This window comes from Gossypium hirsutum, chromosome D05 (genome assembly GCF_007990345.1).
Source record: "Gossypium hirsutum isolate 1008001.06 chromosome D05, Gossypium_hirsutum_v2.1, whole genome shotgun sequence".
NCBI lineage: Eukaryota > Viridiplantae > Streptophyta > Magnoliopsida > Malvales > Malvaceae > Gossypium > Gossypium hirsutum.
The window spans coordinates 60,374,206-60,391,059 of record NC_053441.1 but is presented as its reverse complement, the minus strand read 5'-3'; the positions used below and the strand labels follow the sequence as shown (position 1 = coordinate 60,391,059).

General features: G+C 33.2%; 1 protein-coding gene across 1 annotated transcript; it reads left to right on the top strand.

Annotated features, from left to right (window-relative positions):
- The first annotated feature begins 1,756 nt into the window (after positions 1–1,756).
- On the top strand, positions 1,757–11,343 carry LOC107902861 (receptor-like protein EIX2). Its single transcript, XM_041092798.1, has 5 exons — positions 1,757–1,911; positions 2,010–4,421; positions 4,523–4,551; positions 6,871–7,096; positions 11,220–11,343. The coding sequence occupies exons 1-5, from the start codon at positions 1,757–1,759 to the stop codon at positions 11,341–11,343; spliced, it is 2,946 nt and encodes a 981-aa protein (XP_040948732.1).
- Positions 11,344–16,854: the final 5,511 nt, after the last annotated feature.

Here is a 16,854-nt window from a genome sequence, read left to right as displayed (position 1 = left end):
AGACTAGAAAACCAGTCCTTATTAGGACACATATGGTAAGTACATCCCGAATCCAATATCCACTCATCCGTTTGACATGCCATTGCCATGCCAACCAAGCTAAAGTCTGACTCCTCATCATGCTCCGCTACACATGCATTAGAAATAGACTTGCCCTTTTGTAACTTAGGACAATTCTTTTTCCAATGCCCTTTCTTACGACAAAAGGCACATTCATCTTTGGCGGGTCTCCCTTTGGACTTACCCCTTCTACCAGGTTTGCTGCTGTGTGAACGACCTCTTACTGTTAAGACTTCTGCAGTTGTATCTCTGTGATCTCTTTTATCTTTCTTTCGAGTCTCAGATCTATACAACGCACTACAGACTACATCAAATGTGATTGAATCTTTCCCATGAAGCAATGTGGTGGTAAGATGATCATATTCATCAGGAAGGGAATTCAACAACAATAATGCCTTGTCTTCATCTTCAAATTTCTCATCCAAATTTAGCAAGTCTGCTAAAATTTTATTGAATGAGTTCACATGGTCATTCATCGACATACCGGGTGCATACGTGAACCGAAAAAGTTTTTTTTTCATATAAAGCCTATTTTTAAGACTTTTCGTTAGAAACTTTTCTTCCAATGTATCCCACAGCTTCTTCGCTGATGTCTCCCTCATGACGGAGTACTTCTGCTCTTTGGCCAAACATAGGCGGATTGTACCACACGCCTGTCTATTGATCTTGGCCCACTCCTTGTCATCCATCTTGTCAGGTTTTTCTTCAAGGGCTATATCCAGCTCTTGCTGACATAAGACATCCAGGATCTCACACTGCCACATACCAAAATTATTGGTACCGTCAAATTTCTCTACTTCAAATTTTGCATTTGTCACAGTAGTCCTTGCTGATGACGATGCTGCTGCCATTTTCTCCTCAATCCCAACTACTGTATACGTGAACAGTACCGTATACGTGAATAGTGCTGTATACGTAAATAGTACCGTATACGTGAATAGTGCTGTATACGTGAATAGTACCGTAAACGGTCGTATTCTCCAAGTACGAACTTGGCTCTGATACCAATTGTTGCGCGGAAGCGTGTGAAAGAGTAAAATTATTGTACTGAAAAATCACACTAAGTTCAATTCCCAGGAAAGAGAGGTGGATCACGAGGATCGCTTACATACCAGATCTTTCCTAGCCAGAATATCCCTCTATCGTAATTTAATAGCACAATAAATCACTACAATGACACTTGCAAAATATGCAGAACAAAAATAAAGAACACAAGAATTTTAACGAGGTTCAGCAAATTTTGCCTACGTCCTCGGGCACTACCAAATATATTTCACTCCAAAAATACAAGTGAAAGTTTACAAATAGGGAGAGAGAACAATTGCCTTAAGTAGAGAATGGCAAGTGTGGGATGAAGAAAGTAAGAAATGGTTAGGCCTATTTATAGTTGAGGTTCAAGGATCAACTTGCAATGTCCCTATACAATTAGGGACCAAAATTGCAATTATCCCATGCCAACTTTTAACCCAACTTGCCAACCAATTTTACTTTCTACTTTCGGTGCCCACCCTTTTTGACTTTTCAAACAATGGGTGGGTTCCAATAATCTCCACCTTGAAGATTTGATTAGGATAATCTTATCTTCACAATTTCATTTGCTCTTGCTTCATATTTCATGATTACGATGTCAAGTGGTCTCATAAACTTGTTTTATTTTTTGCAATATCTTGTCTTCTTCTTCATGAGAAATGCACCGATGCTAGCGTGTGCAAAGAGAGTGAGAGAAAAGCGCTACTTGAATTTAAGCACAGCCTTCAAGCTACCGGTGTTTCAGGCATCGACGCCCTTTTTTGGAAAAGTGAGGAGTGCTGTCAATGGCTTGGCGTCTATTGCAGCAGCTTTACAGGATACGTTGAAATGCTCGATTTTAGCCACCAACTTCGGGTTGTAGCAGGTACAATTAGCCCTTCACTGCTTAAACTACATCATTTGACTGCTTTAAATTTCAGTAGTAATGATTTTAATGGAAGTCTCATCCCAGAGTTTTTTGGTTCTTTGAAAAAATTGAAATTACTGGATCTCTCTAATGCTAATTTTAGAGGTCCAATTCCTTCTCAACTTGGAAATCTTTCAATGTTGGAGACTCTTAGCTTGGGTGGCAACGGTACAGTTTTCAATGTTGGAAAACTTGAGTGGCTTTCCCATCTTTCTCGTTTGAAAGAGGTTGATCTCGGTTTCACTAACCTGAGCAATGCCAATGATTGGTCTCAAGTCATTAGCCACCTTCCTTTGCTCCAAAAACTAAATCTGAGAGATTGTGATCTTCCAAGCATATCTTCTTCATCACTTTCCCTTGCCAACTCTTCTACATCTCTCACCTATCTTGATCTCTCTGATAATAATCTCCCTTCTTCTGCCATATATCCATGGCTGTTTAATGTTAGCAGCAACGTTGTTTCCCTTAATCTCTCAAGTAACAAGTTGAAAGGTCCAATTCCAGAAGCTTTTGGGAACATGAAGGCTATTCAAGAACTTTATCTGAATGATAATCTTTTGGTACTAGCTGAGAATCAAGTTAGGGGCGATTCTGGGTTGAATGCAATCGGAAAACTACCAGATTTTAGGGTTCTAGATCTTGGGTACAACCTTTTAAATGGATCCATAAGCAAAAGCATTGGACAACTTTCCAACCTGCATGTCTTGCGGCTTGCAGGGAATTCTTTTGGTGGTGATGTGATTTCCGAAGGTCATCTCTCAAATTTCACCAATTTACAGGTCTTGGATTTATCGTACACTTCTTTAACTTTAAAATTCAACACCGGATGGATTCCTCCTTTTCAACTGATTCAAATAAATCTTTGCTCTTGCAAGTTAGGGCATGGTTTCCCAGATTGGCTTCGGACTCAAATGGAAGTCCTAAACCCTGACGTTGAAATTTCTTCCATAGAATACCTTGATATTTCTGCTTCAGGAATTTCGGATTCTCTTCCCTACTGGTTTTGGGACAAATTTCAGGGATTATCGTACATAAACATGTCTTTCAATCAGATCAGGGGTACTTTTCCAACTCACTCTATCGACATAAGCCATCTAGATCTAAGCTCTAATAATTTCTCAGGACCATTGCCACATTTTTCTTTATACTTTGGTTCTATCGGGAGCATTAACCTTTCCAAAAACAAGTTTACTGGTTCAGTCTCTCCAATTTGCAATTTTACTGGTGCAGTTTCTTTGACATTGTTTGATCTCTCAAATAATCTATTTTCTAGAGTGGTTCCAGACTGTTTTGGAAGTTTCCCGTTTTTACAAGCTTTGAATTTGGGTGATAATAGTTTCTCAGGCTCACTTCCAAGCTCCTTAGGATCTCTGACTTCTCTTGAAATGCTAAGTTTACGTGGTAATAAATTCTCTGGAGTATTACCTTCATCTTTACAGAATTGTGCCGAGTTAAAATTTCTCGACTTGAGTGATAATGAATTATCAGGAGAAATACCTATGTGGATCGGTCAGAAGCTTTCATCGTTGGTTTTTCTTAGCCTTCAAGGGAACCAGTTCAGGGGAAGGATTCCCCATCAACTTTGTGGATTGAAATATCTACAAATCTTGGACCTCTCTGTAAATAAAATCTCTGGTACCATACCACCATGCCTCAATAATTTCACTTCCATGGTAAAAAAAGTGAGTTTAGATAGAAGGATTGAGCTTCACCTGTTAGATAAACCGTATGTGGAATCGTTGATTGATGTTAGGTATGTTGATGAGGCATTGATTACATGGAAGAGAACAAAGCAAAACTATCCACAACTTGGACTGCTACTAGCCATTGATCTCTCGTGTAATAAATTAAGAGGAGAGATTCCTGAAGAATTAATTAGTCTTCAAGAACTGGTTGCATTGAACCTGTCAAGAAATTTTTTTACAGGAAACATTCTTCAAAAGATTGGGCATCTAAGACAACTAGAGGTGCTTGACCTGTCAAGAAACAAGTTTTCAGGAAACATCCCAAGGAGCTTGTCTGAATTAACATTTCTAAGTATCTTGGACTTGTCTTACAATGACTTGTCTGGAAAAATTCCAACCAGCACTCAACTACAGAGCTTTGATCCTTCGTCATTTTCCCATAATAGAGGACTTTGTGGTCCTCCTGTTTCACCGAATTGCTCAATGGTGGAATCACCTCCTGGCAAACCTGTAGTAGGAGGTGAAGAAGATTCTGATGATCAGTTCATGAAATGGTTTTACATTTGCATGGGACTTGGATTTGTTGTGGGTTTCTGGGGGTTTTGCAGTGTTGTGTTCTTCAAGCGTTCATGGAGGCATTCGTATTATCGTTACTTGGATAGTGCAAAGGATTGGGTTTATGTTTCATTTGTATTGCTGAAAACAAGGTTAGTGAGGAGAATCAAAGGTGTTTCAACAAGGTAATAAATTTACTTTGATCTTCACTCCTTAACAATGTTCTTTCAACATTGAGAAATATATCTTAAACGAAATAACAAAGTTCCATATTATTGTTTTTCAGGTCAGGTCTGATTAGAACTGCAACTGAAGGTGATATTTCCTGCACCTGAGAAAATCTTAATAAAAAAGTTTATAAATGAATACATATTTGTCTTTTTGATGATTTCTAATTTCTATATATTAAGAAGAGAGTTGTGAGGACTTTCTTTCACTTTCTTGTAATACCTTTATCTTTATCTTATATTTGGTTTGTACATTTCTTTTTTGTCGAAAGTACTTTCATATCAAAACAAAAAAAGATTACTTAGCTAATCAAAAGGAAAAAAAATATATATTGATTGGAGAAAAAAAAATCAAAATTATAATAATAGTCTCCACATTGAAAATCTTCTTTAATTTTAGGCTTAAATCATAAATTATTATCTAAATTGTGTCATTTTTTTAATCTTAATATCTAAGCTATTTTTTTCCAAGTTGGCATATTCGTTAGTAAAACGTTAAGTCTATTTAAAAAAAACACTTAACGCATAAATTAGTATCTAAACTATACATTTTTTAATTTTAATCCTTTTTTTTTTAAATTAGGTAATTGTAAAGTAATTGATTAAAGAAGAAAAAGGTCCACGTGAAAAATCAAAGGGAAAGTAGAAATAGTCAAAAAGATAATTTCCCATTGGACAAGAAGAAAGACATGCATGGTTTATTACCCATAATTATATTTAGAAGAAATTGAGTACGAAAATGCTTCCAGTTGGAAGCGCTTTTTACCACATTATCACTAAAAGTGGCAAGACTAATTTTTTACTATTCTCTAGTTATGAAAATAAAACTTACAAAATATATTTTTATATAGACCCAAAGTCACATTTCCCTTATTTTCTTAAGCAATGTGAGATATGCGTTTATATTTATTCCTAAATAATATGGGATTATGTACTCTTTTACCCATATCTTTTCCTATGTTTGGTGCTATGAATAAAGGAAAAGAGAAAGGTGAAGATGTGTGTGTGAGAGATATTATTAAATAATAATTTAATTAAATTAAAATTTTTAATATTATGAAAAATGTCATATATCAACTTTTAATTAGTTGAAATTTTTTTTCTAACAACTATAATAGTATAGGCCATAATAGTTATGAAATTATAGTTTATAAAAATACAACACTCTACATTCGTATCTTTTTATTTTCAAATATATATTCTAGAATATTCTCTGTATTTCTATAGACAAAACAGATTTGTGTAGCCTTTAATCTTATGTTGTTATTTGTTATTTTATCTTTCTTCTTTTGTCAAATGTAATTTGATCAACAAAAAGATTTCATTAATCCAAAAATGAAAAATATTCATTTGGAAAAGAAAAGAAAATCAAAATTATAATAATAATTTCGAAAAAATATTTAAAAGCAATTACATAAAATAAAAAAAATTAAATATGTACGAAAAATCATGTTTTTGGATATTATGATATTAAATATTAACTTTTTTTTAATGTCTTCTAACTAATCTTAAACTCATGTTTGACTAATGGAGGTACCAACTTGGAAAAAAAAGTAGTTTAGATACTATTAATTGTGACCCAAAAAAAATTTAGGCCAGAAAAAATATACAATTTAGATACCAATTTATGAGTTAAGTCTTATTTCTAATATATAATATAGTATTAAAAATATTTATATTTTTTACAAATCTAGTAATACTCATATTGCATTATATTATTTATTTTTAATATCATTTTTCTTTTTCTTTTTTTATAATTATCTTTTTAACTTATGAAATTTCAACCAGTTAATTTTTTAAATTAATATTTAAATAAAATATTGATAAATACTAACATTTTGAAATTATTCATTTTAAAATTATAATATTCTAAAATCTAGAAGATTTTAAAGTTCTATTGATAAAAATAATATATTTAAATGATTTAGGGGTTTTTTATTTTTATTTAGGGATCCCTTTTTCATTTTTGGGGAAAATATTTAGTTTCATTTTTTTTTTCATTTTTAACAGGAAGTTTTCTTGCATTGCAAAATTCAAGAAGATTAAAATGGGATTAATTATGGGTGTTTAAGTGAATGATGTGAGAAAGAGGTTTCATTCAACTGTTAGTTTTATTAATTTCTATGATTAAAGTGAAAACAATTAAAGTAAGGTTATTAAATTAAAAGCACTTTTATAATTTTTTAAATTTACAAATCAAAATCAAAATCCAATATATTTAATTATAATTCAAATCACAATTTTATAATTGGGATATTGTAAAGTAATTGATTAAAGAAGAAAATAGTTGGAGGTGAAAAATCAAAGGCAAAGTAGAAATAATCAAAAGCTAATTTCCTGAAATAAATTCCTCAAATAAGTATCGAAATATTTGTTGTGGTGGAACCACCTCCTGGCAAACCTGCAGTAGGAGGTGAAGAAGATTCTGATGATCAGTTCATGAAACGGTTTTACACTGGCATGGGACTTGGATTTGTTGTGGATTTCTGGGGGTTTTGCGGTGTTGTGTTCTTCAAGCGTTCATGGAGGCATTCATATTATCGTTACTTGGATAGTGCAAAGGATTGGGTTTATGTTTCATTTGTTTTGCTGAAAACAAGGATAGTGAGGAGAATCAAAGGTGTTTCAACAAGGTAATAAATTGACTTTCTTCACTCCTTAACAATGTTCTTTCAATGTTGACAAATATATAATAACAAAGTTCTATATTATTATCTTTCAGGTCTGATTAGAACTGCAACTTGAAGGTGGTTTTTCATGCATGTGAGAAAATCTTAATAAAAACTTATAAATTAATACATGTTTGTCTTTTTGATGATTTCTAATTTCTGTATATTAAGAAGAGATTTGTGATGGCTTTCTATTGACTTTTTTTTTTGTAATACGTTTATTTTATATTTGGTTTGTATATTTATTTTTTTTCAAAAGTAATTTTGCAACACCCAATTCCGGTCTAGAAGTTATGGTGGTTACATAAAAATCCAGTTTACTGAAAAACATATCTTCATTAACAGATTCGAAGAAACTATTGATTAATTATACTTTGAAAATGTTTACTAAAAATCTCAGTCAAGTCCAATTTTGGAAAACACGATTAAACACATTTATTTGTAGCGAAAATTTTAGTTAAATTAGATTTGGAAAACATAAGTCGTGTTTTGAAAATCTATCGTTTTGATGTTCATGAAGTTTCCCTTTAAAATCAATAAACGGTTAAAAACGACATTTAATAGTCCAAAATCGAACGGTCCCCAAAAATAACAAAACACAACCATCCTAATATTTAATTAACCATATGAAAAGTAAAATATTTTATCCGAACTCTTATCGCCCCGACCCATCCTAAGTCTGAGGGTTATCTGAAAGTAACAAATAAGCGAAGAATGAGTTTCGAAACTCAGTGTGTAACATATCATATCATCAATAGAAATTAATTAGACATATATCAAAAATAAAAACCGTATTAGAACACAATAGATGTAGATTTACAATCATACCCCCATCCGCTACACACCATCTCCAACCATCCAACACACCATATAGGGTATTGAATACTCATCCGGCCCTACACATCGTTTAGTGTCGGTATGACACTTTTCAGAATATTTACAACTTAGCTGCCAGTTCATTAAGCGATTTATCGCCTTTTACAAAGATATGTGTGATTGTGCCACTAGGTACGACAAAGATATATTTGCTTACACTTCCCCGATATACACAAGTCCCACCCCAATGCACAAACAAAATTTATCAGATATCTAACAAAAGGTAAAATCTTCATTTGATTCATGAGTTTGATCATCAACGCAAAGATAATTTTGGTTTTTTTCAATAAATTAATTTTAGTTGTCGATATCACGCCTATAGCAACCAATCTTTCCTTACCTTCTCGATAATCAAGAGGAAACTCGTTGAAATTATTTTCGTTATCAATAAACAACCCTATAAGTTCTAGTGGAATTCATTTAGAATCAATTTAAATAATTACAAAATTTGCTATTTTAATTCACAAGACAAAAATATTTTAACAATTGAATTCGTTTGGTGCTTTGCCCTTCATTAATAAAATTTTACTTGCTGAGGTCAAAAAAAGAAAAAAGAAAAAACAGTTGCAATGTGTTTTTGGTGGTGCGTAGGAGACTGAAGAAGAAAATAGATGGAAAATTAAATTAACTAAAACAAAAAGGCAACTCTAGCTGTCCACTAAAACTGTTCCATTCTAAAGAAATAAAGAACACTTAAATAGCTAGAAATATTTTACCATTATCATTGAAAAGTTAACAGAAAAAGTAAGTCTAGTGTGGAAAATTGAAAAATTACATTGTAAAGCTGAAGTGGAATTTAGAACAAAAGCAAAACAGGCCTTAATTAGTGGCTATTGTGAAAAAGTAATTGGACACAAGAATTGCAATTGCAAGGTATTTTCTGATTCATATTATTCAAGAATTCAAGACCCACCATATGAAACTGAAGAAGAAAATTGTGGGTAAATCAAATTAATTGAATTGAAACAGAAAGCAAGTCTAAGTCATCAAGTAAAGGTTTAGTAGGACTAACAAATTCCACCCTATCACACGTTATTGAGACATTATTCACATTTGAGTCGTAAAGTGATTAATTAGTGCAATGATAAGATTAAATGAAATTTAAAATAAAAGCAAAACAAGGTAACAGAAGACTAACTGTGCATTTACATGTATTTTTGGGGGGTGTCGGAAATAGGAGTAACTCTTATTTAGAGTGACTAACAAGGTAGTTTACCATAATTTTAAAGTGACCAAAATAAGAATGATTACTATTTAAAGTGATCAAAATAAAAAATTCGGACAAAACGTTCTGTTACAATTTAATGGTGGAGTAACTAAGTTAATCAATTATTTTTTTGGTGTCGAAAATATATAAAAAAAAAAAGGAGATTGGGATGACTAAAATAGGAGCAACTTGCCCCTATTTAGAGTGACTAGTGAGGTAGTTTACCCAAATTAAAAATTGAATTGTGAAGAGCTTAATTTACAATATATCATAGTTTTATAGTTTTTATAAATACTTTAAATTTGAATTTGAAGCTTTAGATTGAAAGTAAAGTTAGTTCCAGTTTTAGGGACTAAATTGAATAAATTAAAAAGTTTGAATAAAATAGAAATTGATTGCAAGTTGGTTGTTTATTGATAGTACTATTTGTTTATTTTAATCCGTAGCTAACGTTGATCCAGATTCCTTGAAAAGGAAGGAAAAATCCCAAGTCGTCGACAAATAGCTCATAATTTACAATATGTATTTCTATGACTTAAAGACCTATTTAATTTTTGTGCGTTCATGTTATTTTACAATGTACATTGTTGAGTTAAGTTGTTATGAATAACTTGAATTGATCTGGCTTAGTTATTATAAAATGATTAGGTAGGGATTAATTTGAATAAAGTAGAAATTTAAAATTTGTTAGTTTTAGACAATTGGTATGAAATTAAATTGAGGTATATTGTGGCATATGATAATTTAGTTGTCGATGATAGAATCTAAATTGTAATGAATGTGGTTTGGTCTACATGCAACTAAATGAGAAAAGGATAAGTTAATAACTATGAGGAACGCGCCAGAAAATAATTGATGTGCCATGGGGGCTAGAGTGTTATATAAATCATTGTTGTCGGGCAATCTAGAGTGGTAGGTCATCGTTTTCGGGCAACCTGGGATGATGAATTTGAATTGACAAAACCATCATTGTCGGATAACTCGGGTTGGTAGGTATTGTGCAGAAAGTAACCGTTGTCGGGAAATTCGAGATGACAAATTAAGTTGAAGTGATAATGAGCTAAACGTTACCTGGAAAAGAATGAGCTTATAAGCTTGGGATTTTGTTGAGAAGGTAACATGAACTTGGGCTTTATGTGTAAGGAATGAATACCAAATGATGAGATTACAACTTAAATGCTACATTGTATCATCTCTATTATGTTGCTTTATGTTATAGATATACTACTTAGTTATGTTACTCAATGTATGATTTATTTTCCATGCGTAGGCTAGCTACGTTTCTAGTAAAGGTATTGTGTATCGACTTCCACATCCAAGCATTACTCTCAGACTCAACAAAATTTATTTGTTTGATTTTTTATTTTTTTATAACTTGGCATGCATCTAAGTGGTTGGATCATGTTGAATTTGATGTTAAAAGATGGTACATAATTAACTTTGACATGTTGTCATGTGTATATATATGGTATGTAACTTAGGGTTCCTCTAGTTGAATGCTATAAAGTATGAGAAGTGTTTGAGAATGCAATGCATATATGTGCCTAACAAATTGTTGATATATTATATGCCACTAAGTGCAACTGTGTGTGATTTGAAACTATTATGGATGATTGAATGGTAATTAATTAATGAATATGACATATTATAGCTCGAACCCAGTGATTGGGCCAGATGTAGGGTGTTACAATCACTTCCATTCAAACACTATATTTTTCTTAGCAATTAGCAACTACTCGTTTCAAGAAAAAGGAAAACTACAAAACTCTAAATCAATGTTGAAGTCATCCATTAAAGGTTTAAAACATCCATATAGTATGAATGCTCATATGCCATTCAAGCTGGGTCTTTATAAAGAGGGCTTTCCTCAGCTATTAGCATTCAAAATTAAAACAACAAAACACTATTTCATTTCCTGTTGCTTCATATTTGATGATTACGATGTCAAGTAAGAGTTCTCATAAACTTGTTTTATTTTTTGCAATATCTTGTCTTCTTTTTCAGCAGAAATGCACTGAAGCAAGTGTATTGTGCAAAGAGAGTGAGAAAAAAGCGCTACTTGAATTTAAGCACAACCTTCAAGCCATGGATTCTGCTGGTGTTTAAGGCAGTAAGCAAGCTGGTTTAGCCTTGCTTGGATAGCAAGCCTCGTGGCTTAGGGAAGAAACAAAATAGAAGAAAAGCTGTGCAAGTTGAAAACGGAAAACAAAGCAAAGAGAGGAAAGAATTTGAATGAAAAAGAAGCTAATTTTTCATTTACAAAACATTGGCAAGTTGCCATTACATATATCAAACTTGAGTTAAACTTACAAATTAAAAAAAAACTACCTAATCACTTACCTAACTCTACTTAATAATTGGAAATTGTTAATCAGCTTGCATAAGTTACATTACTGAATTTTCAGTCAATCAATCATCAAAAATTACATCAAAAGTTCACCAACTAAGTTCTGTAAGAACTAAGTTACAAAATATAAACTTAATCCAACAAAACTAGTTGAATTTGGACAGCATTGTCGAGCTCAAGTTACTGCCTTCATGTGCTACTTCTTTTCTGCATGTGGCTTGCATGGACACGTTTGTTACTGCATGTATTGCATGGAAGCTAACTTTAACACCCCTTCTTAGTTTCCATGCTTGTAACACCTAGCTGCCTCCTTAATTTTACAAACCTTGACACATTAAGTGCTTTTGTAAAGATATCTACAATTTGCTCCTCCAAATTGTAATGAACCAGCTCGATTTCATGAGCTTGCTCCATCTCCCTTATAACATGTAACTTGATATTGAAGTGCTTCGTTCTACCATGGAAAATGAGATTCTTTGCAATTGTAACAGCAAATTTGTTGTCACAGTAAATCTCTGTTGCTACCTCTTGATTTTGGTTTAAATCAACTAGGATTTTTCTAAGCCATATGGCTTGATTTACAGTAACTACAGCAGGAACATATTCAGCTTCTGTTTTTGATTGTGCCACAAGGTTTTGCTTCTTAGAGCTCCAGCAAAACATTCTTGAGCCAAGGCTAAAAGCATATCCAGATGTGCTCTTCATATCATCACATGAACCAGCCCAGTCACTATCAACATAGCCTATTAGTTTCATGCTTTTAGCCCTTTTGAACAATACACCATGACTAATGGTGCCTTTGATGTACCTCAGTACTCTTTTAGTTGCCTGAAAGTGCTGATCATTGCAGCAATTCATGGATCTTGATAGCACACTAATAGCAAACATAATATCGGGCCTAGTTGTAGTCAAATACAGCAGGCTACCAATAAAGCTCTTGTACATTGTTTCACAAACTGACTCACCAATTTCTTGTCTCGATAGCTTCATTCCAACAGCCATTGGTGTGCTTGTTGGCTTGCAGTTCTTCATAGAAAACTTGTCTAGAACCTTCATAGCAAAGGATCTCTGACTGAGAAAGATTCATTTTTCAGTTTGCATTACCTCCATTCCAAGGAAATAATTCATATTTCCCAAATCAGTCATTTCAAACATCTTCATCATTTTATCTTTGAAGTCAACCAGCATACTTCTGTCTCCTCCTGTCACCAAGAGATCATCAACATAAAGGGATAAATTAAGCTGTGTTTTAGCTTAATTCTTCTTGACATACAGTGTTGGTTCACTGGCACTTTTCTCAAATTCTAGATTGAGCAAGTAGGAGTCAATTCGAGCATACCAGGCTCTAGGTGCTTGCTTCAGACCATATAAAGCCTTTTTGAGCCTGTACACGCAGTGTTCCTTGCCAGATACAACAAATCCTTGAGGCTAATCAATGTAAGTCTCTTCTTCTAGGAAGCCATTAAGAAATGCTGACTTCACATCCAGCTGATGAATGATCCACTGATTTTGAGTAGCCAGAGCAACTATCATCCTGACTGTATCAAGCCTGGCTACTGATGCAAAAGTCTCTATGTAGTCTAGGCCATACCTTTGGCTGAAACCTTTGACAACAAGTCTAGCTTTCAGCTTGTTCAGACTGCCATCAGCATTCTATTTTGCTCGATAGACCCATTTTACTCCAATGGTCTTTATTTCAGTAGGCTTTTCAACTAGCTTCCATGTCTGGTTCTTCTGAATCATGTTGATCTCATAAATCATAGCTAGCTTCCATCCTTCATCTGCCTCAGCTTCTTCAAAACTGGTAGGTTTAACTATGGCAACATGTGCTCTTTCATAGATTTCATCCAAGAGCCTTGTGCCCATGACAGGCACATCATCAATGTCCATTTGAGAACCAAGTTGCTCGGGTTCAGTCTGATCAGGCATTAACTCTTCTGAAATAACCTCTGGCTCATTTTTCTCCCAATTCCAGCAAGCATTTTCATCAAAAATCACATCTCTACTCACTTGAATCTTGTTTTTTAAGGGATCCAAGATCCTGTAACCTTTTTTGACTGAACTGTAGCCAACTAGGATACCTAGATGAGCCCTTTTTGACAGCTTATCTCTCTTCACTACTGGGATTTGTGCATAGCACAGGCAACCAAAGACTTTCAGATCAGCCAACGATGGCTTGAATCCAAACCATGCCTCAAAAGGTGTCTTGTGAGCAAGAGCCTTAGTTGGGAGCCAATTCTGAAGGTAGACTGCAGTGTTTACTACCTCAGCCCACATGGTTTTGGGCAATTTCTTCTCAAATAGAAGACATCTGGCCATATCCATAACACTTATGTTTTTTCTTTCATTAGCTCCATTTTGCTAAGGAGTATAAACATTGTTCAACTGGTGTTTGATGCCAGCATCATTGCAGATGGCTTGAAACTGAGCTGAGGTGTACTCAGTTCCATTGTTTGATCTTACAGACCTTAACTTGCATCCTGTCTTTGTTTCAACTGCAGCTTTGAACTTCATAAACACTTGAGCTACATCAGACTTGTGTTTCATGAAGTAAATCTAGCAATATCTAGTACAATCATCAAGGAAAAGGATGAAGTACCTGTTTTTGTTGAGTGATTCAGTCCTCATCGGGCCACACACATCAGTGTGCACCATCTGCAACCTTTTTGTGGCTTTCAATAAACGGTTAAAAACGACATTTAATAGTCCAAAATCGAATGGTCCCCAAAAATAACAAAACACAACCATCCTAATATTTAATTAACCATAAGAAAAGTAAAATATTTTATCCGAACTCTTGTCGCCCCAACCCATCCTAAGTTTGAGGGTTATCTGAAAGTAACAAATAAGCAAAGAATGAGTTTCGAAACTCAGTGTGTAACATATCATATCATCAATAGAAATTAATTAGACATATATCAAAAATAAAAACCATATTAGAACACAATAGATGTAGATTTACAATCATGCCCCCATCCGCTACACGCCATCTCCAACCATCCAACACACCATATAGGGTATTGAATACCCATCCAGCCCTACACATCGTTTAGTGTCGGTATGACACTTTTCAGAAAATTTGCAGCTTAGTTGCCAGTTCATTAAGTGATTTATCGCCTTTTACAAAGATATGTGTGATTGTGCCACTAGATATGACAAAGATATATTTGCTCAAACTTCCCTGATAAACACAAGTCCCACCCCAATGCACAAACAAAATCTATCAGATATCTAACAAAAGGTAAAATCTTCATTTGATTCATGAGTTTGATCATCAATGTAAAAATAGTTTTGGTGTTTTTCAATAAATTAATTTTAGTTGTCGATATCACGCCTAGCAACCAATCTTTCCTTACCTTCTCGATAATCAAGAGGAAACTCGTTGAAATTATTTTCGTTATCAATAAACAACCCTATAAGTTCTAGCCAGGATTTAGGCAGTATTACTTAATTCTAACCAATCAACACAAGTGGAATTCATTTAGAATCAATTTAAATAATTACAAAATTTTCTATTTTAATTCACAAGACAAAAATATTTTAACAATTGAATTCGTTTGGTGCTTTGTTCTTCATTAATAAAATTTTACTTGCTGAGCTCAAAAAAAGAAAAAAGAAAAAATAGTTGCAATGTGTTTTTGGTGGTGAGTAGGAGATTGAAGAAGAAAATAGATGGAAAATTAAATTAACTAAAACAAAAGGCAAGTCTAGTTGTCCACTACAACTTTTCCATTCTAGAGAAAAAAAAGAACACTTAAATAGGTAGAAATAATTGACCATTATCATTGAAAAATTAACACAAAAAGTAAGTCTAGTGTGGAAAATTGAAAAATTACATTGTAAAGCTGAAGTGGAATTTAGAACAGAAGCAAAATAGGCCTTAATTAGTGGTTATTGTGAAAAAGTAATTCGGCACATCAATTGCAATTGCAATTGCAAGGTATTTTCTGATTCATATTATTCAAGAATTCAAGACCCACTGTTTGTTTGCTTCGTATGAAACTGAAGAAGCAAATTGTGGGTAAATTAAATTAATTGAATTGAAACAGAAAGCAAGTCTAAGTCATCAAGTAAAGGTTTAGTAGGACTAACAAATTCCGCCCTATCACACGTTATTGACACATTATTCACATTTGAGTCGTAAAGTGATTAATTAGTGCAATGATAAGATTAAGTGGAATTTAAAATAAAAGCAAAACAAGGTAATAGAAGATTAACTGTGCATTTACATTTTTTTTTGAGGTGTCAAAAATAGGAGTAACTCTTATATAGAGGGACTAACAAGGTAGTTTACCATAATTTTAAAGTGACCAAAATAAGAATGATTACCATTTAAAGTGATCAAAATAAAAAAATCGCGCAAAACATTCTGTTACAATTTAATGGTGGAGTAACTAATTTAATCAATTATTTTTTTGGTGTCGAAATTATAAAAAAAAAAGATTGGGATAACTAAAATAGGAACGACTTGCCACTATTTAGACTGACTAGTGAGGTAGTTTAGTCAAATTAAAAATTGAATTGTGAAGAGCTTAATTTACAATATATCATTGTTTTATAGTTTTTATAAATACTTTAAATTTGAATTTGAAGCTTTAGATTGAAAGTAAAGTTGGTTCCAGTTTTAGGGACTAAATTGAATAAAGTAAGAAGTTTGAACAAAATAGAAATTGATTGCAAATAGGTTGTTTATTGATACTGCTACGTGTTTATGTTAATCCGTAGCTAACGTTGATCCAGATTCCTTGAAAAGGAAGGGAAAATCCTAAGTCGTCGACAAATAGCTCATAATTTACAATATGTATTTCTATGACTTCAAGACCTATTTAATTTTTGTGCTTTCATGTTATTTTACCATGTACATTGTTGAGTTAAGTTGTTATGAATAACTTGAATTGATCTGGCTTAGTTACTATAAAATGATGAGGCATGGATTAATTTGAATAAAGTAGAAATTTAAAATTTGATTAGTTTTAGACAATTGTTATGAAATTAAATTGAGGTATTTTGTGACGTATGATAATTTAGTTGTCGATAATAGAATCTAAATTGTAATGAATGTGATTTGGTCTACATGTAACGAAAAGAGAAAAGGATAAGTTAATAACTGATATGCCATGAGGGCCAGAGTGCTATATAAATCATTGTTGTCGGGCAATCTAGAGTGGTAGGTCATCATTGTCGGGCAACCTGGGATGATGAATTTGAATTGAAAAAACCATCATTGTAGGATAACTCGGGTTGGTAGGCATTGTGCAGAAAGTCATCGTTGTCGGGAAATTCGGGATGACA

Coding starts and splice junctions, on each gene's coding strand:
- LOC107902861 (XM_041092798.1), top strand. CDS start 1,757: ATGCTAGCGTGTGCAAAGAGAGTGAGAGAAAAGCGCTACTTGAATTTA. Junction 1,912..2,009: donor GCAGCAGCTTTACAGGATAC/GTTGAAATGCTC, acceptor TTTAAATTTCAG/TAGTAATGATTTTAATGGAA. Junction 4,552..6,870: donor GATTAGAACTGCAACTGAAG/GTGATATTTCCT, acceptor GCAAACCTGCAG/TAGGAGGTGAAGAAGATTCT.